This window comes from Pelodiscus sinensis, chromosome 3 (genome assembly GCF_052426305.1).
Source record: "Pelodiscus sinensis isolate ZL-2025 chromosome 3, ASM5242630v1, whole genome shotgun sequence".
NCBI lineage: Eukaryota > Metazoa > Chordata > Testudines > Trionychidae > Pelodiscus > Pelodiscus sinensis.
This window is the reverse complement of record NC_143054.1, coordinates 113,987,405-114,014,278: the sequence shown is the minus strand read 5'-3', so window position 1 is coordinate 114,014,278 and position 26,874 is coordinate 113,987,405. Positions and strand designations below refer to the sequence as shown.

At 42.2% G+C, this 26,874-nt stretch overlaps 1 protein-coding gene across 17 annotated transcripts in view; it reads right to left on the bottom strand.

The window, feature by feature from the left end:
- Positions 1-26,874, bottom strand: part of ARID1B (AT-rich interaction domain 1B) — a 451,067-nt gene that overhangs the window by 71,956 nt on the left and 352,237 nt on the right. For 11 of the 17 annotated variants that reach the window (XM_075924505.2, XM_075924502.2, XM_075924499.2 and 8 more), the window contains 3 exons: positions 16,316-16,495; positions 2,310-2,637; positions 143-271 (listed from right to left, as the gene is read on the bottom strand). In XM_075924505.2, coding sequence (XP_075780620.2) covers positions 143-271; positions 2,310-2,637; positions 16,316-16,495 — 637 coding nt within the window. The remainder of the gene's footprint in view (positions 1-142; positions 272-2,309; positions 2,638-16,315; positions 16,496-26,874) is intronic. The other 6 variants (XM_075924504.2, XM_089777302.1, XM_075924512.2 and 3 more) reach the window with 1 other exon arrangement.

Below are 26,874 nucleotides of genomic sequence, written 5' to 3'. Positions count from 1 at the left end.
AAAAACTCCCTCCATGATGCAAATATCTGTATTTCTTTCACTTGATTTTTGTATTCCTTCAGCAGCCAGATGGCATGTTCATAAACATTAAAAAAAAAACTGCTAAGGTCCCACAGCAAGTCCAGTTTACATTGCTACCTACCCGTACTGGTCAGGCTGGTGCATCATGGGAGCCTGAGCGTTGCCATAGTTGGGGTGCTGTGAAGAAAACATGGGGCGTCCGCCAGCCCCAGACTGGCTGGGATAAGCAGGCGACCTAATGTATGGTGGCCTAAAGCAGAACAAAAGAACAGCTTCTTTGGATTTGTTCTGTATCACAAGTACGAATCATCACCCTATCAACTACACTCCTTCCATATGTAAGTAAGGAGGGCTTGCACAAGGCCAAAAGCAATAATGTCTCCCATACACTTAACCTGGGATCACAGAAAGAAATGTGCTTCTAACCCTTTCGAATAAGAAAGGGTTGACAGGTTTCACTCAATTTGTAGCTTGTAAATGTTCCTTTTGCAGTAAAGACCTGATGATTGCATATACCTCCCTACAGATGTTGTATTACTAGAACTGGCAACGTGATGAAAAGGCTTTGAAATGGTGCATTTTTGACCAGGCAAAGCTAGAAACTGAAAGCAAGTCTACAAAACTGACTTGGGAGGGAGGTGTGACGTAGGAGCAAGAATTATCTCAACTTTTAATCAAACACCAGGCAGTATATCCAAAATATAAGGCAAATCACAACCATACACTTTCCATTTATTAAAATCTATTCTTTCACTTTTAATTAAAAAAAGTTTTCTTTGTCCTCCTACTTGAACTATTGTAAAGAAAATGCTCCTGCAGTTGCAACAATGGCTAATTTATTCCCTTTAGCCTGACCTAAAGATTATACCCTAAACCAGCCAGAGAGAACCACAAATCTTACTCGATAGGTCCATTAAAACAACCAAAGCCAACCAGAGAGGCTGGTCCATAGAGCTCTGCAAGGGTCTAGGCTATTTTGCTGGAAGGGAGTGTGCTTTGCTTTATTACAAGGGAATGTGAAAACAGTGAATTTATTATTGGTTTAAAAGTATTACTAACGCTTTAGAGGAGGAGCTACTTGCACTCCAAAAGCACTGAACAAGAAAGCAACATGTACATACACACATTAGCTTCCTATTTCCTTTTGATATTGTGTCTTAGAATTACCTGTATCTTCTGACTTCAAAATACTGCTGTAGAATGGATAGTAGAATTTTATAAAATACCTAAACATACATATATGCCTCTATGTGTGTGCGTGCACACACGCTTAATATTTACACGCATAAAAACTTTCATGCACATAAAAGAGGAACTCAGATATAATGTGTAAGCTCAGATATAATGAAACTTATTTTGTATAGTAAAACAGAATAGACGTATTAGTCACTATTTGTTTCAATTCAGAGAAATAGGCACATTCCTTATATGAAGGGGTTCTGTAAAAAAAAGACTTCACTATAGGCACTTCGGCACACTAAAATACTCAAGGGCATGGCTTTGCAACAAACTGTGAACACGTGGCAGTGTGTAGATGTGCTTCCCTGAGGAGCAAACAAGAAACCAGAATGGGACTCTCAATCACAATCTAGTCCACCATTTCCCCGGCTGGTGAGTGGAAGTAAGTTCCCCCAGTTGATACCTGGAGCAGCTTGCATCACATTCCATGCCAGCCAGGCCAGTGTGTTAGGGAAGAGCCAAGTTTCCCACACCCCATCTCTGCCTGCTTGGGAGTGGGAGTAGAGGGCCTATGGAAACAGCTCCCCCTTTAGTGCTGTTACCAACGATATGGACAGGAAACACAGGAAAGTAAAGGGAGCCTTATGCCCCATTACTTCTCAGCACAGGCACACAGCCAGGGACACAAGCTGGCCCTAAGATAGCTACAGGGTTCCAATTCAAATATTAAAATTCTACATTTTAAGTTTGAAGAGATTGTTTTTGGCTCCTGATGTCACCATAGCCCTGTGGGATTTCCTGTTCTAAAAGCCTACAGTGCCAGGAATCATATTGGAAATGGCAAGTCCTCTGCTTTACATATTCACTCCTTGTAAGGCCAGTTCACACAACACACAGCTGTACTGTGCTTTTCCTTTACATTTAAAGATTCATGTTTGTTGTTCATTTGAACAAGAAACAGTTCACATTCTTGTTACCCCTCTATGTATAGGATATAGAACTAGAGCATATATAAATTAACACACACATCTATGTAACTGGTACTTTAGAAGCATCTGAAATATTACCAAGTTTCTACTTGTTTAAAATCCTTTTGCTTGGATTCATACCTGCTCTGAGCGGAGTTTGCAGCAGCCTGCATCACTGCAGCAGCTGCCTCCTGTGCCTTACGGTTCACAGTTGGCATAGGTGGGCCCATCCCAGGGCCACCCTGCAGCGACATGCCAGGAGAATTGGGGGTCATACTGCCCATGTTTCCAGGAAATGGTCTGCTCTGCATCCCAGCTGATGGCATCCGTCCCAGGGGCAGGGTACCACACGGCTGGCTTGGCCCCTGTCCATGCATCTGACTATTGGCATTTATACCCATGCCGGGTCCTGGGCCACTGTAACTTGTGTTAGGCACCCCACTGTACGTTGGCGGTCTGGAGTAGTTCCCTAAATAAAACAACAAACACAGAGAGAAACATAAAACTTCATCTGATGTTTCCATTTAGCAAGTTGCCTGCTGGAAAGTTCTTTAGGTGGTCAAATAATTTGAACAACATAGGAGATGAGTCAGAATTTCTATTAACCCTTGGAACCCTGGTATGTTCCAAACTGATAGCTACATAAATGCATAGAGTGATATGAAAAAAATGCACAGCATCTAAAGGGTTAACAACTGATGTTCAAAAATGTGTCGTGCATGGAAGGGACGCCTAGGGCTAACGAAACTCCTCATATACATTCTGTTCTTAACTACATTTCCTTTGGTTTTGCTCATTTTATAGCCTCAGAATTTTTCATCCTTCCGTAATTTCAGCCCTGAAATCTTCTCATTGAAACTCTGGTCTTAAAGGTTCTGCTTCTAACCACAGTGTGAATTTACAATACAGATATGCCTGGGATGACCTGTGATGCTAGGATTTTATGAATCTTTTCTCTTCCCTTTCAAAAGCCCCTTTTTACTCGAGAGAACTTGCTCTTCAACAAAGTTCCTTTTTTGTTTCTTACGCAATTTTAATTTTCACATTGGGAACTTTCTCGCCCTGCCCTCCCAGTCCATCTTCCAGTTGCTACATGCTCACAACCATCCCCCCCATTTATGTTTATGATGTATAGTATTGCTTGTGGGGTCCGTATTCAGTACAGGAAAGATGTGGCTTGACTTCTGAATTGTGAAATGCTGGAAGATGAATAGCTGTCCAGCAAAAACATGTATGTGTACATGCTAAATATACTAAGTATGCACTGAACTGGAGAGGGAAGCTCAAACACATGATTACATCAAAACACCAGCAACTCCTCCTCCATTTGGAGTTTCCTGTAGCTATATGAGTGACAGTAATACTTAGCATTTAACACAACATTTTACATACTCAGATGCCTTTACAAACACTTCTTTAAGAATCCACAACACACTGGAAAGGTTTGGTGACAGAAGAGCTGTTGACGCGCAAAAGTTGCCCAAAGTGAAAAATGGCCAACCCTGTTTTTCTGCCACGCACTATCAGTATTTCATGGCTACACTGTTAGCATCCTGTCCACAGCCAGATCAAAGCAATGTGGGTAAGCATCCCAAAGTGCCTGGCATCATCTTCAGTCACTAAGCATTGTGGGAATGCAGTGTACGTAAGAGTATACATATATTGCTTGAGCATGCAGGGGGGTAATCAAGGAGGTCTATGTGCAATTGGAATTGCAGCTAGCAAGAGATGTGAAGGGTAACAAGAAAGGTTTCTATAGGCATGATAGCAAGAAGGTGGTCAGAGAAAGTGTGGGACCCTTACTGAATGATGTAGGTAACCTACTGACAGATGATGTGGAAAAAGCTGAAGTACTCAATGCTTTTTTTTTTGCCTCTGTTGTCATTGACAAGGTCAGGTCCAATACTGCTGCATGAGGCAGCACAGAATGGGGAGGAGGTGGAGAAATAACAGGTTAAGAACTATTTAGAAAAGCTGGACATACACAAATTCATAAGTTGGATCTAATCCATCTGAGGGTACTGAGGGAGTTGGCTGATGTGATTGCAGAGCCATTGGCCATTATCTTTGAAAACATGATTGAAAGAGGTCCTGAATGACTATTTTTCATCAGGGACAGAATATTTCTAATTTTCCTTCCCTCCCCTTTCGGCTTATGGAGACTGAGCACCATAAAATAATCGCCGCTTCATTTAATCAAAATGGCCACCGCACTGTGCCGATCAGCTGATTGTTGGCACAGCACAGCAGTCTAGACAGGAATCTGCCGACCCCAGAACCCTTCGCCGGCAGATCCTTTATGCCTTGTGAAATGAGGCTTACAGGATGTGCTAACTAAGGGTTCTGGGGTCAGCAGATCCCCGTCTAGACTGCCACGCTGTGCCGACAATCAGCTGATCGGCACAGCACGGTGGCCATTTTGATTTAAATGAAGTGGCGATTATTTAAATCACCGCTTCATTTCCCTTTTTCGCATAAACTAATCTACATAGCTCCGTTGACTATGATTCTATGTAGTCCTAAGCATTTTGGGAATGTGAAAAATGACTCACCAACCATCTCTATGCTTCCCAGCCCTTCCTGGGCTTCCGGCTTAATTTTGCACCACTTGAATAGGAGTTCTTGCTGAAAACTCCAGCATCTGCTGTGAGAAATCATGGCTCTCACAATTCTCTCCCATGTTGTGTTCAATGTGCTTAGGACATTATGCACTGCAGCAGAGCTACTTATGCAATGAATAGCATAGGAGGAAGACTCAGATGCAGATGACAATGGTGACAGGACTAGCATCGATTTGGCATTGCATTGGGTTGTCCCAGATCAGCTATGCAGATAGTCACTTTTGGGCTTGGGAAACCAGCACTGATATACTTATCGATTTTCTCACAGAGATTCCAGTGCAGGGCTGCCACTTCCCCACTGCCAGGGTATGACACTCTCCCAAACCATTCTTCGTGACTGGCTGTTTGCCTCCTTTGTCTTTTGGTATGCCTGCCAGAGTTCCTTTATTTTGGCTCTGCATTATAGAGTCTTGCTCATACCACTTATCAAACAGGGCTTGAGAAATGTGACCATACGTGTTCCAGTTCCTATGGGTCACTTGCAGCTGTGATTGCCCCGATTCTTCATCCCGCATAATGAGAAGATCCAAAAGCTTTGCACTACTCCAAGCAGGAGAGCGTTTTGAGAATACCCACCCCTGGTTCCTTAAGAAGAAACCATAAGGACCACTACACAATGAGCCAGTAAGACCACTACACAATGAACCAGATCCCAGGAAATGGATTTTTAAAGTTCCTGGAGTCTGCAGATGGGAGGGTCACACCTCTCTAACTATTTACACAGCTGCAAAGAAGCAGAGTTCAAAGCGCTGGCCAGAGTGGTCAATCAGGCATTGTGGGAAACAATAAACTCAACAAAAAAAACTATTGTTGTACACATAACATGGACTGTCCACAATAAAGAGAGGAGAAGAGACAAAAGTCTTGTGCGGAGGTGGAAGCTTTCTGTTACCACTTGTGTCACATTGCAGTGTGGATCCTCTACTGGTTTTGTCACCAAAAAGGCATTTTGGCAACAAATCTTGAAGCATAGACAAGGCCCAAGTCACTGTGTTTTACCTTTTTCTTCAAATGTAAATACTAACTTTTCTGGAATACAATATTACTTGAAATAACAACAACAACAAAACCAACCAGCCAACCGACCAAAAAACAAAAAGCCTAAGAAAGGAAAAGAGAGGAAGGGGGATTTGATAGAAAAAAAATGTTTAAAGAAATATATAAAACCCCACATTTCGCTGGATTGCTCAACTGCTTTGCAATTTCTTTTCCCATCCCACCCAACTTAGTAGAAATGCAGCTCAATTCCTCCTCCCACCCCATGGGATAACACTGAGTGGAATACTCTGACTCTCTCTCTCAATATTCCCACGCTTATTTAAATGATACAGCCATTGTGGTCGTCCTCTGAAATGAAGAAATAAGTCATCTCTCTCCTCAACCCTCAGGGTACCAAAAGAGAAATGGCTAGAATACAAGGAGTCCTCCATTCTCTCCTGTTTATATTGAAAAGAAATATTTTAATCCATCATCTGACTGTATGTGTAATTAATTCATATATTCATGCCAGTTTTACTGTGCCTAGTTCTCTTCTCCCGCCCCCAGCCACTTTTAACTGACTCATTCAGTTACCAGCTCTCTACAGTGGAAACATATGTGACCTATGCTTTCTAAGGAAATGAATAACACTTTACTCTTGTTTTAGAAACCTAGTATCTGTAAGTGGTTGTTTCACAGAAGGATCCCTACAATGTGATGTAGCAGAGATGAAAGTGTCCAGATTTAGCTGTACTCAAAATATTGCACTGTTGTTCCCTATCTTCTTCTAGTCATAACCATGGTCAGCTAACCATTTCTACTCTTGAAGAGGGCCAGTTACCCTTTCAGCCAAACCTCTCTAACAATCCAAATATGTAGCCACCAAATGAGAGCTCATAAAAGCTTTCCATAGCTCTGCTTAGCTTGGAACTAGTAACACACAACTCATCTGTTACTTTGGTCCTAAGACTCCTTGGTAAAAGTTAGACCTCCCTGGTCCGGCACCCTTGGAACCTGACCAGCCCTGAACGAGGGGATTTGCCAGACCAAGGGAGGTTCCCTGTCATTGGCCTCCCAGCTGCTCCCTACTGCCAGCTGCTTCCAGCCTGCTCTTGGCCCTGCTGCCTCTGGCTTGGCCGCCGGCTCTGGCCCTGCTGCCACTGGGCTCCAGTACCAGCCCCACTGCCACTGACCTGGCCAGCTTCTCCCGCCTGCCCTCCCTTCAGGGCCAGAACTCCTCTGCTGCCGCTGGCTCCACTACTGCTGGGGCTGCAGCTCCATGGCCGCTGCACTGCCCACCTCCCACCACGGCCACAGGGCTCCTGCCAAGTTGCTGGCCCCTTGGCCAACACCCAGCCTTAGTGCCAGAACTCCCTGTCCCTGGGCTCTGTGGTCCTGGACCACAAATGTTGCCAGACTAGAGAATCCCAGTGTAGGGAAGTACAACCTGTACTAGACATGCAACTTGGTTGAATGAACATATATACACATACAGAATACAGCATGTTAGTATATATTATATTATATTCACACCGTACATAAGGTACTTTCCAGTCAGAAGCAAATTCAGCCCTTATGTAAGCAGGTATTACTCTCACGGAAGTCAACAGCAGTTGTTATCACTCCAATTGATGCCAAGGTTGAATTTTGCTCTGAATTCCTCATTTTTTCTCTCTATTTTATCAACTAGGTTCTATGAAACATCCTTCAGCAGCATATTTGAAGGAACAGACACTGATGGCACTATTATTTTGATACTATTTTTCATCAGAGACAGAATATTTCTAACTATCCTTTCCTCCCCTTTCAGCTTATGGAGACTGAGCACCATAAAAAAAAATCCTTCCCCCCAAAAATCTCCCTCCCCCCAAAAAACCCAAAAGAAAACAAGAGGAATCTTCTCTATAAACACATATGGGCTGAGTTAAAATCATTCTTATCATTCATCTCTAGGGATCCAAGTCCAAGAGTATGGGAAAATGGTATCATTTCAGAAAGGAAAACATGTTTCAATGTTTTTTCCACAGGTTTTTATTTTTATTTTTGCTAAACATTTTCTCAATATCTAGAGTATTAGCTATTCCTATATCTCTCCCAATTCATAAAAAAGAAAAAAAAAGGGCCAAACAAAATAGAAGAGAAAAAGCCAGGACTCAGAAGTGCAATCTTACTTCCATGTTTCTCTAATAGATTAGTAATTTGCTGGCAGTGGCTTTGACAGAAAACAGATGGATGTAGTATTAAACACAATGAATGCAGCAGATGCTGGGCCAGCCCACATCAGCTGGACGTGTCAGAGAGCCAAGTCCAAGAGCCCACACTTTTCAAGTGGGTACAAGCCTGGCATAGCAGCTTTGGGATACTAGTGAGCAAACCTTCCCCTCTGCAGCCAATGGAGTTTCAATTCCAGCACTCTCAAGCCAATTAGAATGGAATCCAGACATTTGGAGTCTCAAGTGGAGAAGGAAGCAATCAAAGTTACTTGTAAAATGATAACTGGAATTAGATAAACGGGAAGACAGACAATAAAAACACTGAAGATACTGACAACCTGCCAAAGGCTGAATCTTCTGTCCCATACTCACTGCATTGCTCAGACATTGCTATGCATGTAGCACAGTATGTAACTGCACTCAGCGTTCTGATACCTTGCAATTTAGGCAATTAGAGAGGAGTGAAGAGGGAAGTTTCAGAATTAACTCTAATTTTTCTTGCTTTATGGGTGTAGCTCAGATTCACGGTGCTGAAAACAATATCCCTACAAATGTTTTTTAAAATGTGTGCATTCCCATTTATCTGCTATCAAACTGCAGTGGTGCCTTTTTTCATTTTAGGAATTTTAGAAAGAGGCCTATATTTAAATGAATGAGTAATTAACAAGGGACATAATCAAGTGAACAGAGGCTTCATGTTTAGGAGCCAATCCCAAAAACTGTAGGAATGGAGCCTTAGTTTTTACTTAAAGAAAGAAATTACAAAACATAATATTAATAGGTATTTAGTATTATATTTTTAAAATATTGACCTAATAGTTCACACTAAAGTCAAAGAGAGTTTTATTACTGACTTAAATGGGTCAGAGTTTACTTATCTCTGCTCCATGTCAGAAAAACCCAACTTTAACAGGCCCCGAAGGATTCTATTCTGTTTCCTTTATGACCCTAATAACTAAGTATGTAAGTACCTTTCAGAAGAGCATTAGGAGAAGTGACTAACATCCACTATTTTAACAATTATTTTATATGTATTCAGTAGCACATAAGAGCACTAATCACTATCTTTGACCCCATTGTACTAGCTGTTTTACAACACAACACAAAGAGAGCTTTCAGTTTAAGTGTGTTACTTTTACTGCAATGGGCATGAAAAATGATGAGGATTTTTCCCATATTTTTCAAAAATGAAATATATCTACTCTCTATATTATCAAAAGCAAGGTTGAAGAAGTGCGCCTTGAATTTGGAACAGAAGATTGTGAAGTTTGTGATGGTTTTATTTCTGTGGGAATATATCCCAGGCTCTTGGACTGGCCTGAGAAAGAGGTCTCCTTGCCAGGATAGGTAGGAATAGCGTCCCTTGCCTCTGTTTGTCTGGAAATGAGTGACGGGGAGGAATCATGTGAGGATTACCTGTTGTGTTCCCTCAGGGTATGTCTACACTACCACCCTAGTTCGAACTAGGGTGGTAATGTAGGCAACCGGAGTTGCAAATGAAGCCTAGTCCGAACTACCTAGTCCGTGCTGCGTGTAGCCGCGTGGCACGGAGTCTGCACTAGCGGACATTTAAAAATGGCGGCGCCCGGCGAGATGAAAATGAAGCCCGGGAAATTCAAACCCGGGCTTCATTTGCAACTCCGGTTGCCTACATTACCACCCTAGTTCGAACTAGGGTGGTAGTGTAGACATACCCTCAGTCTGGGGCATCTGGTATTGGCCACTGTCAGCAGACAGGATACTGGGCTAGATGGACTGTTGGTATGACCCAGTATAGCCGTTCTTATGTTCTTGGAAAAGGAGCTTCACTATGGCTGTGAAAGTATATGGCAATCTAGTGAAATTGACCATAAACTGCTCAGATAGTTTCTACTTTATAACTCGAGGCTAACTCATGCAAACTCTATGTCAGAGGAGTAAATTTTATTCTGTTGAAGAGTAATGACAACTCCCTTGAGAAAGTATTGGCTGGACTTGTCCACGAATGACAAAGAAAACATGAATTAAGGCACCTGAGTGAACAAAGCACTTTAGCACATAGGGTTGCCAGGTGTCCGGTTTTGAACTGGACAGTCCGGTATTTGAGCTTTCTGTCCAGGAAACAAATTGAGAAAATACCGGACATATAACTTTCTAATTAAGTAAGTTTTACTATTCTCATGAGTAACAGTACGTAGTTGCGTACTGCCTGGCTGGCAGACATGCTCACACTGTGTCAGCATGTCTACCAGCCACTCAGTACGCAACTACACAGTACAGAGGAGGGGGGCGGGGCTGGGGCGGGATGGAATCCCTAGGGCCGGACTCACCCGTGCACCCCGCCGGGACCATGCACGGGACAAGCAGCACCCGGGATCTGCGTGCACCCGGGCCAACCAGCTCCCCGCCAGCCAGTTCCCCCCCCCCCCACACTTCCCCCTGGCCAGCCTCATTCTCTGCTGGTCAGTTTCCCCCCCGGCCAGCCCCGCTCCCGACAACCCCTCCAGGCCAGCCCTGCTTCCCGCCGGCCGGTTTCCGCCACCCCATCTCTTGCAGCCAGCCCCGCTCCCCACCGGCTGGTTCCCCCCTGGCCAGCTCCACTCCCCCCAACCCATCCCAGCCAGTCCTGGTTCCCGCTGGCCGGTCCCTCCCCCCGATCTCCTCCAGCCAGCCCCTCCTCCCCCACCAATCTGAGATCAAGTGTGTCCAGTATTTTTTTGAAACCATCTGGTAACCCTATTAGCATATACTTATCAAGTACACAAGCCATGAGATTGAGTTAAATGGCACTACTAGTGTGATTAAGCATGGGTTTAAAGTGCTCTGGGTTTAAAGTGAATAAAGGCTAAAATGCACAAAACAGTGGAAAGTGAGTATGATTCTAGAGAATTATTTTAATGTTAATAATTTTTTAAAATATTATTTATATTTTGACCATTGAAAGACAAGTGGAACAACACTATCGTATATTCTTAATTGCAAGTATATTTGTATGCAATTTAAAAAGTTTTGACTAACTTTTGAGGTTCTTATTTCTGAAGTGTTATAACCCTGTAAAATGCACCCTTTCAATGTGGATTTACTGTTTGTTTGGTCTTTGTATATGTATATTGGTAACTGAAAGAAATATGTAACAAAGCTGTAATTTTTAAAAAATGAATTTTTGACTTTGAACCAGATGGACTTTTATAAAGATCCCTGTCACATTTTTCATAATGTATCAAAGGTTAGCCAGTAATTATTAGAGAGGAAAGTACAAGTTATGCTAATGAAAAATAAAGAGTTGTCTATTAAAAGATAACATTTAAATAAACATTCCAGCTAAAAATATATTGGATAAGGTGCAAGACACACATCCATGATTGTGAATATTTAATATTATTCATGCCAATGTTTCATAAACAGTCAAACAACATGATGACAAATTTCAGGTTCTCTTCTCCCCTTGCTATCCATCCAGCACAAAGACTGCAGTGTGCTAATTTAACGATTGCCAGAGAACAGGATCACCAGTTCCCTCTAGGATCCAACAGAGAAACACACTTTACATCCATCACACTATTCACCAAACCCTTTTGAAACTACTTGTTAATGCTCATTCACCTACTGCCCCTCAAGTTAACATTTTAATAGCATTTCTTCTGACCGTGACCCATAAAATCATTACATAGGCACTTTCATCTACAAAGAGAGGGAAAAAAACTGCTGAAGTCAAGAGAAAAATAAAGTAATATTTGGCATGTTACTTAAATGCATTGATTTAGTATAAAAACCTTTCCATTCAATCAGCATGGATTCATTCAGCTAATGTTTTACTGCACTGTTACTGACTATTTCCATGGTCTACAATCTCAACAGTATCAATGTGGTTGGAAATCATGATGGTACATAATAAGGCCACTGTATTTTTACTAGCTGCTCACTGTTCACATAATAGAAGCACTCCACCATTTTATAGCTACAAAATGCTTTACAAACAAAAGGAAGGCACCAGTAAATTGGACTTAACTAATTAATCTTCACACATCCCTGTGAGGGATAATTATCCCCATTTTACAGTTAAGGAAACTGAAACAGAGAAATTAATTGACTTGCCCAAACTGAAAGAGCAGAGCCAGAATGAGAATTCAGGGGTTCTTGGCTCCTAGTGTTTTGTTCAGACCATTCGAACAAATGTACCGCAGGGATTAACGAGGAGGGGATTTTGCATGGGAGTGACAAGAGCCACCAAAACAAAACAAGGAAAGAGATAAATTCTGATAGAACTCAAAATGTTAAAATTATTATCCTTGTTAGAACTCATTTCCAACAGCATTCTGCTGAGCCCTGTACAGAATTTCTTGGATCAAGATACTGACCTTTTTTAACAGACTAGCTATTTTCAGTAAACAAGTAATGGGAAGAACTTGCTGAAATAGACAAGCTTTGTAATCCAATTTGAAAGGAAATACTATCCCTATGTATTCCAAGGTTTTGCTGGAAATCCATTAAATCTCTACTAAACAGATGCATACTTTAAAGGTTATGTATGAAAGACGAAGCAACAGACTAATTCAAAGTTGTGTGCACTAAATGTTCAGTGGTAAAATTTGTTTCTTTCTGTATTTCTCTCTCAATTTGAAAGATTAGTTAAAATTGACAAATCGTATGCTTTAGAGCTGCATAGTACATTCCCACAGTAACTACTGTGTTATGATACTCATTAATAGACTTTAATCCTCATAGTTACCACAAAATTTCAAACTGGCCTCGGGGCTGCACATATCGAGGGAAGTGCTGTTTTGGGACTAATTTTGTAATGCTTGTTCCCCGAGTTGGTAGAATTCAAGCACAGCCTAGGGATGACAGACCTGGCCTCCAAAAGAGAGGACCGGGTAACATCACAGATCCAATATTCCATGTGTATTTTATGATGAAACATTTACAGAGAGATAGTGGTGTTAATCTAGAAGATACTCCCTAGGCCAGAAAACAAAACCAGTGAAGACAGAAACCTAGTTAGACAGAATACATTAATGAAGAACAATTATAATAGCTTCACCAACAGACATATATAGTATAGCTTAGTGCTGAAATTCTGTCATCTCTGGCTAATGGGCGCTAACTAAGGATACATCTACACAGTAGGGCTAAAGTTGGAATAAGCTAAGCAACTTCAGCTACATCAATTGTGTAGCTTAAATCGAAATAGTTTAATTTGGCTTTTGGTGCTGTCTACAAAGCAGGAAGTTGAAGGAAGAACACTCTTCCCTTGACTTCCCTTCATCCTTGTGAAATGAGGGTTACCATGAGTCAGAGGGTATGTCTACACTACAAAGTTAGTTCGAACTAACGGATGTTAGTTTGAACTAACTTTCATAGGCGCTACACTAGCACTCCGCTAGTTCGAATTTAATTCGAACTAGTGGAACGCTTAGTTCGAACTAGGAAAACCTCATTTTACGAGGATTAAGCCTAGTTCGAACTAGCTAGTTCGAATTAAGGGGTGTGTAGCCCCTTAATTCGAACTAGTGGGAGGCTAGCCCTCCCCAGCTTTCCCTGGTGGCCACTCTGCCCCCCTCCCGGTCTGCCCCCCTCCCGGTCCCGGACCCCTTAAAGGGGCACGGGCTGGCTACGGTGCCCGTGCCAGGTGCAAGCCTGCCAGCATCCAGCCAGCAGACCCTGCACCTGGCACGGATCGAGCCACCCACCCGATGCCCCCCAGCTCTCCCCCTCTTCCCGGGACCGCAAGAGGCGGGCACCCGCCTGGGCTAGTGCAGACATCGTGGACCTTGTCCACAACCTCCGCACTAGGCACAGGAAAGTGGCCGGCTAGGGCAGGAGAGCTGCCAGCCTGGCCACCCAGGAGCAGGTGTGCATGAAAATCAAGGGGGTCCACTGAGACCCCCGAACCTGAGCCCTGAGCTTACAATGGCCGTCCTGGGTCAGACCAAAGGTCCATCTAGCCCAGTAGCCTGTCTGCCGACAACGGCCAACCCTAGGGACCCTGGAGGGGATGGACCGAAGACAGTGACCAAGACATTTGTCTCGTGCCATCCCTCTCCAGCCTTCCACAAACCTTGGGCAGGGACACCACTCCTACCCCCTGGCTAATACCACTCCATGGACCCAACCTCCATGACTTGATCTCACTTCCCTTTAAACTCTGTTCTAGTTGTAGCCTTCACAGCCTCCTGCAGCAAGGAGTTCCACAGGTTGACTCTTTGCTTTGTGAAGAAGAACTTTCTGTTACTAGTTTGAAGCCTGCTACCCATTCCTTTCCTTTGGTGTCCTCTAGTCCTTCTTTATGCACCCAACTCCTGCTTTTAGAGACCTCTATCCTGTCCCCCCTGTCTCCTCTTTTCTAAGCTGAAAAGTCCCAGTCTCTTTAGCCTCTCTTCATATGGGACCTGTTCCCAACCCCTGATCATTTTAGTTGCCCTCCCCTCTCCCACCTCCTTTTCCCAGTCTCCCCCAGTTTTGTACAATAAAGACAGATTCCATTTTTGAACACAATTGTCCTTTATTTTGTACATCAAGAAGAGGGGCTAGGGAAGGGTAAGTGGAAGGAGGTGAGGGAGGAATGGGTACGCACCCCCGATGGGGAGGACTGGGCTGGCTCTGCGGGCTTTTGGGGTGGAAGCTCTCCTACAGCCCCCCAATTGCCCCCTCTCCCCAGATGGCAGCCTGCGGCAAGTGCAGCCAGGCTGATGGCCGAGTGGTGTGATGTGCCCAGTGTGGGTAGTCCGGGCACTCCAAGCCAGGACTGCTTTGCAAGCGGGGCACCACTGAGAACTGTCTGTCCGGGGTGGGGGTCGGGACCCTTTAAGCACAGCCCTCGGCTAGCCCGAAACAGCAGCTCCACGCTCTAAGTCCTCCTCTGATGCCCTGCCGGCACTGCTTCCGGCCATCTTTAAGCCTGGTTCAGGGCCCACTTAATGTGGACATGCTAGTTCGAATTAGCAAAACGCTAATTCGAACTAGTTTTTTAGTCTGGATCCGTTAGTTCGAATTAGCTTAGTTCGAAATAACGTTGTAGTGTAGACATACCCTGAGGAAGTTGTCCTCCAGCTCGACATTATTTTAAAATAAAGGCTTAGTGTAGACACACACTCACACAGCTATGTAGATGTACCCCAAAGGTGCACAACTGGATAAACAACACCAGTGAAGAGGTAAATTTTGCCCAGTTTATGTTCTGATCCAGGACAAACATTTGCTCTTAAAAAACATACTATTTTTCATACTTCAATTTCTATTCAAAGGAGACAGTAAAATAACAAATCAAACACAGAAGGAGATATAGACAATTAGGAAGTAATGAAGAACATATCGATATACTGCAGCTGATGACAAAAAGCAATTAACGAAATACTGGAAAAATATGAACATATACAGATCAGTGGGTCTCAGTGATTTGTATCCGAGAGTGGTAAGTGAACCAGCTAACTAACTTACTGAAACACTGAAAGCCATTTTTGAAAAATCATGGAGTAGCAAGGAGAAAGTTGGCAGTTTCAGATTAATTTTGTTTGAATTTATGTTTATTCAAATCCAAAACTCCAAATCCATGCGGAGGGGGGTAAATAAAAAAGATGTAACCAATAGGGATGCTTGCTCAAGCCAAAGTAAGTGAATTTCCAACTTCACAGTATCCATCATTAGCAGGGCTCACCGAGTGGCAGCGAGCCCCGCTCGCCAACCGTGCGGTTCTGTGCTCTGCGCATGTGCAGATCGTTCTGCGCATGCGCAGATCACTCGGCGCCAGCTCTTCCGGGGTGTAATCTACTCGCCATAGGCCAGTAGATTACATTGTTTGTCGAGCCCTGATCATTAGTGTAAATGGACAATAAAAATAAGTTGTCATATGTGCTTCTAACTCTCTAGGAAATAACTGGTAAAGTTTCTATCCAAGTAGATTTAACCTTACTTTAAAATTTATAGAACTTCTTACATTATGTGTGGGGCCTCTCTTGGATTATTTTACTTTTATATGTATATTCAGTTATCTCTTCAGTCATCAAGTCAGATGAGGCAAAACTGAAAAACAACTCAATGTATGTCCCCAAATTATCTATTCATATTTAATAGTCCCTGGCCTCATGCTTAGTCTAATTAGAATAATGCAAAACAAAAAAATTTAACTTAAGTGCCAGAAGCTAGTGAATTTTACTGACAAATTTAAGAATACAAAGACTGCTATTAACATTTTGAATATAACAGAAGCTAAAGAAGCTTTTCAATTATTTTGAAACAAAAGATGTGTTCTGGAGTCTTTTTTAAAAAAGTCATTCTTTTATAAGTTTTCCACAAAATTATCAGGTTTTTTTAAAAATCTTACAGATTAACAGCATGTCTCATAGTTTGTTGATTTTACCTTGTGGTCCATATTGGCTCATCTGAGGCCCATAAGTACCACTTGAATTACTCTGCTGGAAACTACCAATCCCAGGATGTATTTGTCCTCCAGGGGAAGGATGTGGTGACATGGAAGGCCCAGTTTGTTGAGGTCCATATTGGGATATTTGTGGGTTCCTCTGTATGCCTGCCATAAAACCTAAAGAGAAATAAGCAGCAAAACAAAAATGTAAATACAGAACCTTCATTTTTATATTTCTGACAACATTTATATTTTCTCTTTAGGTGATCCTTTCCTAATGAAGAAACTTTTTCAGTTATTTTCAAAGTCAAAATTCCCAGAAAACAGACAGCTGTAATTGTTCATATCAGAAAACAAAGAGAACCAGAGACAATGAGTCAAAATGTCTGTTGGCATAACTCCATCACAATCGGCAAATAAATTGACTCAAAATCAAAAGTCGGACGATAAGGCTCACAAATTTTTATTTCTGAAAGAAAGGCAGTAGAGTCCTACTTTTTAAAAAATTCAGTTGAAAGACAATTTCAAAAACTGAAAGTCTCCAGAAACAGAATTAATGGCATTTATGTTCACTTTAATAAAAATAACTAAATCTACCAGAGGAAAGGAGGATCATTATGTAGGTGGTTAGCGTTTGCTACCAGAATATTGTGCTTTTTTGTCCAGTAATGCACCATTTCCATCAACACTTCCTATTACCTGTGCTGCTTATAATAGCTTCAAACAACACTGAAATTAAAAGCAGGATACAGCAGCCATAAACAAAGTTTACCTAAAGATCCACACCCATGCTCCAAATCCTTATTCTAGCAATTCAGAGGCATCTATATTGTCATCAACACATCTGAACTACATTCCTTTTTCTTTTCCTTCCATAAATGAAAAGTATTAATGAATCACATTATTGATGTACAATTCAACTTACAATTAGAGGTCTAGTAAAATTCCTTAAAAATCAAAAGACCTTGAACTAGCCTCAGAAAATGGGAAGAGGGAGAATTCCATGAATCTTTCATTTTTCCAAGAATGAAAAAAGAGAGAGAGAAAAATCTTGCAAAGGACAACACACCAAATGTGTTGTACACAGCTGCTAGGTTTGCAAGTTTTTTCCCCAGAGAATCTTCAGTTCTGTTTTCAGCTCTGATGGTGATACATATGTTGAGGAGAGGGCAAGTCATTCTCTGTTTTCTTGAGAAACGCTAACTTCTTACCTGTCCTGTTTATTTGCTAAGTTCTGTCTTTAAAAATCCCCCTCAACACAATAGTCTAGCAAGTTTTAAGTAACAGGAGTTATTTTTCACTACTCTTAAAGCACAAACAGAATTACATTTTGTTCATTTTTTTGATTGTATCAGTTTGGTATATATGGTTGTTCCGATTTTCTTCCACATATTGATCTGAGGAAGTGGGTCTGGCCCACGAAGCTCATCACCTAATAAACCATCTTGTTAGTCTTTAAAGTGCTATATAGTTCTGTCTTTTGTTTCAGAATTACATACAGTGAGACAAAATTACAGAATTACACATAGTGAGTTGGCCTTGAAGTTATATCCAAATAAAAATTACTCTTCAAATACAAATATTAGGTTATAACAATATAAAAATATCTAAGTAAAAAAAGGAAAAACCATTTTTCCCCCCTCAAGTACTGCAGACACTTTTGAGTCAATACTCTGGGGATGAGACAGTTTAAACTGGCAAATTTAACTGCAGTGGAGAGATTGCATTTTCAGATTCTACAGCACAGTGCAAAATGCTGGATCCAGCCTGCCAGATGTGTTGCTGGGATCCGCATGCCATATTCAGATTCTGCAGAATGTAAGTGTTCATGAGTACATAAGAGTAAGTTTCTATCCTTCATGATTGCAAACAAAACCTTCCACATGGGAATGGGGTATAAACTGTGATGTCTTCCGAGAATGGCGAGACCAGACACAAAAGCTCTGAAAAGTGTTTGTTTCTCCTTCTCTGTATTAATTTAACTGGGGGAAGGGGCTTAATGCTAAAGCCCAATAAATGTCAGCATTATGATGTCAGTGCTTGTACTAATCATGGAGTGTGTGGAGGGTAAAAATGAAGCCCATAGGTGAGTATTGTGAAAAGTTACTGAAGGGAAATGCAGAAGGAAGAAAGGATGAGATACAAAGATAAAGAAGTGAGAGAGAAACAGAGAAAGGAGTTTGGTGAAAGAAGAGCCATATAAGTAGCAGTGACCCTAACTCCGTGGTTCCCAACACGGTGCCCGCGGCCCTCGGCTGGGGGGGGGGGGAGGAGCGCCGGCCCCGGGCGCGCGGCACTCGGCGGGGGGGGGGCGGCAGGGGGGGCCCCGCCCCCGGGCGCGCGGCAAGGGGGGGCCCCGCCCCCGGCAGGCAAACGGCCACGCCCCCTGGTGCCCGACAACCTCAAAAGGTTGGGGACCACTGCCCTAACTGTAAGCATATTTGGCCACTGAGTGATATTGAGTGTGACACAGTATTGAACATTTAATTTTTAAGTTAATGTAGTGTGAGAAAGTGGGTAGTAGCACTTTAAATAGTTGTGAGCCCTCCAGAGCAGGCCTGGGCAAATTACGGCCCACGGGCTGGATCCGGCATGCCAAGCCACCAGATCTGGCCTGCAGAGACAGCAGGGAACCTCAGGCAGGCTCTCTTTCTTATCCCGCAGCCCGGTACACAGCTCAGAAATGTGGCTGCAGGGTGCTTTCTCTTTGAGTCCTGAGGAGAGGAGGGAAGATTAACACATTGCTCTCACCCCCAGCACAATTCCATTGTCCCAATTTCTGGACAGACACTGGCCAATGGGAGCTGCCTGTTTGAATAACAGGCAGCCACAAAGCACAACCATTCTGCTCACTCCTTCAAGCACATGGCCGAGCAGGCAGAAACATGTAAAGCTCTGTAAGCTTTTAGCTCTGCAGGCAGGCAGGCAGGTTGGTAAGCCTCCTGGTGAGAACCTGCCTCTGGCACCTCAGCCCCTCCCTTCTCAACCCTCTGCTCCCCACTCCTGCCCCGCTACTCCACATGCATCCATACCCCCTCTCAGATCTGGCACTGCAATCTCCTGCCCAAGATCACACTCCCTTCCTATCCTAGGTCACATCCCAAAACCCTTCACTGCAGTTCCCTGACCTAGGTCACAATTGCCTCCTTCGCCCAAACTCAATCCCAGACTCCATTATCCCTCCTGCACCCCAATCCTTTACCCCAAGCTCCCTTCTGCACCCAACCTTCATCCCAGACCCTGCACCTCCTCCATTAATACTATGGAAGAGCGCAGCCCTCAACCACTTTCCTCAAAATCTTGGAAGTGGCCCCCCCCATCAAAAATTATTGCCCACCCTTGCTCTTGAGGAAGCAAAACAGCATGTACCATAGTGCATACAAACAAAAGTAGTCAAGGTCAAAACAGATGAAGAAAGGGTCCCACCAATTGGGAACTTCCATATAGGGCAGGGGAATCGACAGCCTCCACGGGCCTTTGGACAAGATAGGGAGGAGCTGCTGCCATGCGCCCAGAAGGGGCAGAAGGGGTAGGGCTGAGGTGCCACCCAGTGTGCAGCATGCCCCCATGCAGCACTCATAGCCACCCGGAGCGTGCGATGCAGCACTCTGGAGGCAACATAAAGGGCTTGGGACTCTGGCTGCCACCTCTGCTGCAGCAGTAGCAACCAGAAGCTCTGGGCACCTTTGAATCACTGGGGTCTGGGCCCACAACCCTCTTTGCCCTCCCTCTTGTTGGCAGGCCTGATACAGGAAAAATGTATGTGGATTTTATATTCAACTCTTTCTTGAGATTCCCACATTGTAAAATAGTTTACTTTATTATACAGACAAAACTTATTACAAAAGATCTGCGGTCAGAGGACATCACTGTAACTAATTTAAAAACCTAATATAATAGTTTGCATGAAATAAATGTTAATATTTCCAACAGACACCACCTGTATCACACGCTTGGGAACTATTTCAATGAAACATTCTGTACTAGCTGCACTGTAAGTCTTTTATTATAAAGATAGTAAACTCACCTCTGTATCTAGTAAGCACATAAAGTACACAGCCTTCCTATTCACAATGGACCTTTTAATATATATGATACAGTTAACTTTAAAAATGTTGCATTGGCCAAAAAAGATTCCTCAGCTTGGCTATTATCATTCCCAGTACCTTCATGACAATCCTGGCTATGGTGGTAACACTAAAAGGCAATGATTTCTATTGGTAGTGATAGTTTCCACAAGTGATGTGGAGGAATGATTTGTGATAGGGCCTGATGGATATATGCAGCTACATTTCTTCCACAGCCAGTGATGTTGGAAGGTCTCCTGAAAAGGCTGCTACAACAATGGAAGGAAGAGTCTCCTTCCCAAATGACTTCTTGTTCACCAACATGTTTAGCTTCTAGAGGTTTGGGTTGAATGGGACAGTTCCCAAATCTTTGTTGTAACACTGAACAAATAGAGTGGAACAGTCATTAACTTTTGAGTGGAAGTGCTGGTTCTATTAAGGTACGTCTACACTGCGGCGCTATTTTGGGATACTTTCAGAATCCTGAAATAGCTAATCCGTATATTGACAGTGCACCAGTTATTTCTCAATATCTTTTGATAGTTCCATGAGGATTAAGGGACATTCCACGAAGATTAAGGGATATTTTGGAATGTGCAGACAGTGCCAAATTATGAAATAAACTATTTTGAAATTAACTCAAAATAAGCTATGCAATTTGCATAGCTCAAATTGCGTAGCTTATTTCGAGCTAAGGGTGCAGTGTAGACGCACCCTTACTCCTGATTTCAGAAGGTGTGAGATTACTCTCTGGATGGTTTGTTGTTTCTTGCCATCGTTTAAGATGAGAGAGGGGAGAAAGTTAGGATGTAATGGCGCATGGAGATTCAGAGAAAACATCTGTGTTACATTATCTTTTGTTCCAAACTGTCTGAGACCCATTAGAACCAATGTTCCTTCTAATTTTTTCCATCCATGTGCAGAATAAATGTTGTGATGTGCCAAGGCATGTACAAATGTGCACCACCAGTAGAAACAGGTTACTGACTATGGGGACCCTGTTAATCAGTTGGGCAGCACCTGAATCTCTCCTGGGTGGCTGCCCAAGCGAAAGGCTTACAGGGAACACTGGTTACAACCATACCCAGAGAAGTAGGGAATATCTTGCTTCCTAAGACTTATTTCTGGACAGAAACAGATTCTATTGCAGTCTCACTGTTGATTTGGACTGGGTCCTGATCTGGGTTTCCCTGAGAGCATGATCACGGTGAAATCCAAGCTTGCTTCCAAATATTTGCAGGAAGCCCAAATGTCTCAGAAAGGGAAAGTGTTCATGATCAAGAAGAGAAAATTACATCAATTTTAGGAATCTTGTAAAAAATGGCAGGGAACAGCTAGCATACATTCTTACTTGTACATGTGCCCACCAGTACTCAGCTTCATATTATAACCAAAATTATAAGAAAACACATTTTCTTTCTAACAATTAGATTTAAGATAAAGGGTTTTTTATTGTTTTAAAAAGAAGAGAAGTAGGATTATGTTATAGTCAGGGCTCAACAAATCGCTGTTTCTACTTGCCCACGGCGAATAGATTTCAGCCGATTGCCCCGTTCACCGGCAGCGTGCGCATGCGCAATGCGGGTCTTGCGCATGCGCAGAGCAGGGCTGGCGAGTAGATTTCGCTGCCATTTGTCAAGCCCTGATTATAGCTATATTTGAGTGCAAATGGGATGGTCAGATAACTAGATTGCATCAGATGTGTCAGTTTGTGTAACAAGCTTGCTTCTTTTAGGAAACTGCTGTAAAACCGGAGTAGGTTTAGCCTTAAAAAATCATCATGGAAATGTACTCATAAAAAAATCTATGTATCTATCTTCATGACAATGAAGCTACTGGAGGAACAAATTATATTTTACTAGCCATCAAAATAAGAAATTACTTGCCACAGGAAAATATGCAAGTGGGATTTAGTAAGGTTGAGCTGTTTAAAGGGTAGCTGAATAAAGTGAGGTACTGGGAATATGTTGCTGTATTTTTAAGACATACAGAATGTTTTTACTTAATTTTTTTTTAAATAATATTTTATTAAGTGCACAATCCATGAAGGCTTAGAGATGCCCTTACATTTTACAGGAAAGAAGTGAAATTATACCCTCTCATAGCTATACATGATCTTAAGATAAAATACATTTGTACATTCAAATAAAGCATACATGTGAAGTTTAAAATTGGTTAGATACAAATTGATCTCTTTTCAGCAAAATACAAAAATGAAATACACAGTCTTTGCTACTGACAAATATATATTAGAAAGGGCTAGAAAAAGTAAATGGCACTTTTATAGTATCCTACACATCAATTATACTTATTTATATCTGAAAGGTTTATCACGCACATACACATGCACAAATATGCTACTAGGTACTTCATGAACTCAAACTCATTTAGGCCATGTTTACAGGCATTACAGTAGCACAGTTAAGGCCCTGTAGCTTCCTTCAGTGAGAGAAGAAGGTTTTCCTTTGTTTTAGGTAATCCATCTCCCTGAATCGTGGTAGCTATGTCGACAACTGCCTATACTGGAGGTTACACTGAAATAACTAGAGTGTGAATTTCTTGCTTCTTCTGAATACTGCAGCTATGCAGGTCTAACCTTTATATGTAGACCAGACTTTGTACATAAGTGTACAATGCTGCTCATCATTATCTGTTTACTGAATATCTCTACATCCAGAGCTGTCTATCAAGCACCAGACAGTTTCCAAACTTCCATTCTGGTATATACAGGCGCTCCCCTGAGTTACAAATATTGAACTTAACAGCCATATATACAAATAAAAGCTCACCTGAAGCCTCAGGGGAGGAGGCAAGAGGTGCACGTTGCCTTAGTGCTGGCTGGACGACTGCAGCCACACCCATACCTTTGCAGCCCTCCTCCCATCATTTGGTCTTTGTGCCTGCTCTTGCAGCCAGCTCCATTTTCTGGCCACCCCCCAGCAGGCTCAGCAAGGGCTCTGGCAACCATCAGCCCCTCCCTCACCCCTTGTGGTGTTTGCACTGGCTCCTGTGACTGGCCCCATCCTCAGACTGCTCGCTTCCCCTCCCTCCCACAATCACTGGCTGTACCCAGTCCCCCTGTTCACCAGGAAGTGGTGAAAGGCGTGAGTGTGGGCTGGAGGACCCCAGAGTGGGCACGAGTAGCCCCACACCCAGTGGCTGGAGAGAAGCATCATTCTGAAGGGAAAACCGCCACTCTTCTCCAGCCACCAGCTGTACGGCCATTCCTGCTCCTCATGCTGTTGGCTGGCTTGGGGGGAGGAGGGGAAGGGAGAGGCTGGTTGCAGGAGCCAGCATGGAGCTTGGAGGGAAAGAGTTGGCTGGGAATGCCCAGAATCGCCACCTGCATCCTCATTCTCCTCTAATTAAACCCACATTTCCTCAAGCACACCCATTTAATAGACTTACACCATTTGTTTACTTTTTTTTTAAACTGGTCCAGGAGCAGACTTTTTTATTAACATTTAAAAGTGGGGGAATGGATGTAGGTTGCATGAGGTTCAAAGGAGCTGGTTTCCTAAGGGAGAGAGGAAGCACAAAATACTTTTTTTGTTTTTGACTGAATAAATGATTAACAGAACACTCCACACAAACATTTGAGAATTGGTACCCTCTTCTCAACTGAAGGGTAGCAACATTATAAAATCAATTAGAAACAGAATCAAAAGAGCAATGGTGAAACCAGGATGCTCAGTTACTGGACACTATAACAAAATATATCTTTTCCCACATCATAAACTATCAAATTCAGTATTCTAAAATATGCTGGAGAATTTTAACATTCCAGGAGGGAAAAATACTCATGATTGATGTATGTTCTGATTCATCATTCAGTCTACAAATAATTCTAAAGCTTTTAGGGGAAAAGAAAGCTTTATATCTGCCATATCCACTATGCAGAAATCAAATTTCTTCATTGAGCTCTTTCATTAGCTAGCACCAACCTCAGCTTCCTCTATAAGCACATCAGGATGTCACTAAAAACATTCAAGGTTCTTTGGGCCACAGTAACACACAACATGTTTTCTCTTTGGCATCCTGACAATTTATTTTCATCTTAGCATCTGCTATTATTTGCAGAATGACTGCCTTGTTTCTTTTGCACCAGTTCAACAAAAGATGTTTCTTTGCATGTGTGAAATAATCGTCACACAACACACCACCTTAGCAAAATCATCTCCTACAGTAAAGACAGCTAGAGCGATTACTCCTCTTCACAAAGAAGCCAAGTTTCATTTGGAGGGAAATTGGGATACTGGATTAGTGTCATTTGTTTAAAAAATCATTTTCCAATTATGCTTTAATATCTTCCAATATCTTCACTGTTTATTTTTCAGCCTGTTTCTCTTGATAATGCCAGTAGCTTTTGGGAAGATGGAAACTAATGACCTAGCTGAGTCTTTAACCCAGACCTCCTAGTGTTCTACCAGCTGTGCTATTAGGTTAACTGGCTGATTCTTTCCCCGTTCTTTCTCTGATACTACAAAACCCTGTGAGGTATGGCATGCAATAATATTTAAATTTCTTCCCACTCCCCACGCCTTCTCAGCTACTGCTTAGCCTTGAAATTCATATAATCTAGTCTTTGATAAATGGGAATCAGGGGGAAAGATCAGACAGATTACCCAGGTAATAGCTTGGGAAGAAAACTCCAATCTTTCTTTTTCCAACTCTTTCCTAATGCTCTCTGATGTAAAGTTTAAGTGCAGCACTGAGAACATAAAAGCAAAGACATCCGTGGAGTTCTCAACACAGTGACAAAGGCAAAGTCTATTATTCACATAGCCCTTAATAGACTATGTCACTTCCAAACAATGTATTATTGCAGCACACGTGATAAACAATGCCTTTTTTGACATGGTACTTTGGAAACTGGAACAACAGCAAATTGCAGCTAGAAAACAAATCCACAATTTCACTTGTTAACGTGGCCTGCAAAAACCAAATCAGAGCATCAATGTGAAAAATCCAAAGAGTATGTCTACTTTATTCCACTGATATTTGTCTTAAGTTTCCCCTCTAACATGCATACTTATAAAAATAGAAGATGAAAGAGACAAAAGAAGGGCATTTTTCAGTGTGTTAATCTGTAGGCTTTATGGTCACAACTTCAGTTTTGAAAAATTTAGTGTCCTGGAGAAACAGGTTCAAATCTCCTCTGGACTGCTCAGCGCTTACTTCGTTTGAGGTAGATATACTGAATTCCATAAAATATGCAGTGTTTTGAAGACAGCAACATAGAGTGTGTTCTGTCTGTCTTGAATACAATGTTGTGTGACATCCTTCATAAATGAAAAATTAGCCTGTTATCTTTGCCCCCAAAATGTCCCTGTCCTCACACTGTTGTACCACATACTATGATCTGTTGAGTCTTTCCTTGCCCATTTCTGGCAGCAGCTCTTCAGTGATAAACCAATATATTGTAGTGTGTAAAGCTGTTTGGGATCCTTTAGAATAAAAGAACTATATAAATATAGGCTGGTTGTGTTAAATATATTATTTAGGTCTCAGCTAAAAAGAGCTAAAAATTGACCTAAAAAGATATGAAGGAGCTTAGATTAACCTTTCATTATTTTTAGGGATGCCTCCTATAAAGGTTAACTAGGGTAATGTAAAAACCAATTTTTTTGAAATTATAACACTATTCCATAGGCAAACCAGAGGCAGCTCAGATATTACAAGCCATGATGGGAAGTTGTCCCAAATATAGTAATCAGAGTCAGTAACCTTACAGTAAGCCTGGTGACAGGAACAACGACTGTCACTTCGTCAAGTTCTTCATCAATGACTGGTTGTGGCTTATTTCACTCCCAGAGGCAGAAAATTCAGAGACTGTCTAATGAAGTCAGTGGAAACTTTTCTTTTGAGGAGTCTCTGTGTTAGCAACTGTATAAACTCTCTCAGAATAATTCGATTCCCCTCCCCTAATCTCAAAAAAAGAATTCCCAATTTAATTTTAAAGATTAAATAAAAGATTCATCCTCAAGTATAACTTTATTTAACACCAGCAAGAAAAGAGCAATGACCAGCTGGTAGAGTACAAAATTTATCTGGAGATTTGGTCCTAGGTTTTGATTGTGCCAGTCTCATTATTTACTTGAAACTCCACTTCTGTGGTTCTGCAGTTTATGAAAGTGGCTTATTATCGCCCCCTAAAAATACCCCAAATCCTATAAATTCTTCTTGCAAAAAAAGCAATCAATACTGCTGTGCTGTATATTTAGCATTATGCCACAACTAATCAGTTCAGTCCAAAGCTGAAGTTGGCTGGCAAGGGGAATATACCTGATACCCAAATCCAATCTGAAGCCCACGTCCATCAACTGCGGAAACAAGCATTGGATCCTTTAAGAATAAACTTGGTTTGGCACCTTTACATCACTTTAAATATTGTAAAACAAGTAAAGCAACAGCCCCCCTGCAACCCTTGCTATGCAACGGGCCAAAGGCCCCTCTGACGCTAATAGCCCAAAGGACAAAGCAGAGACT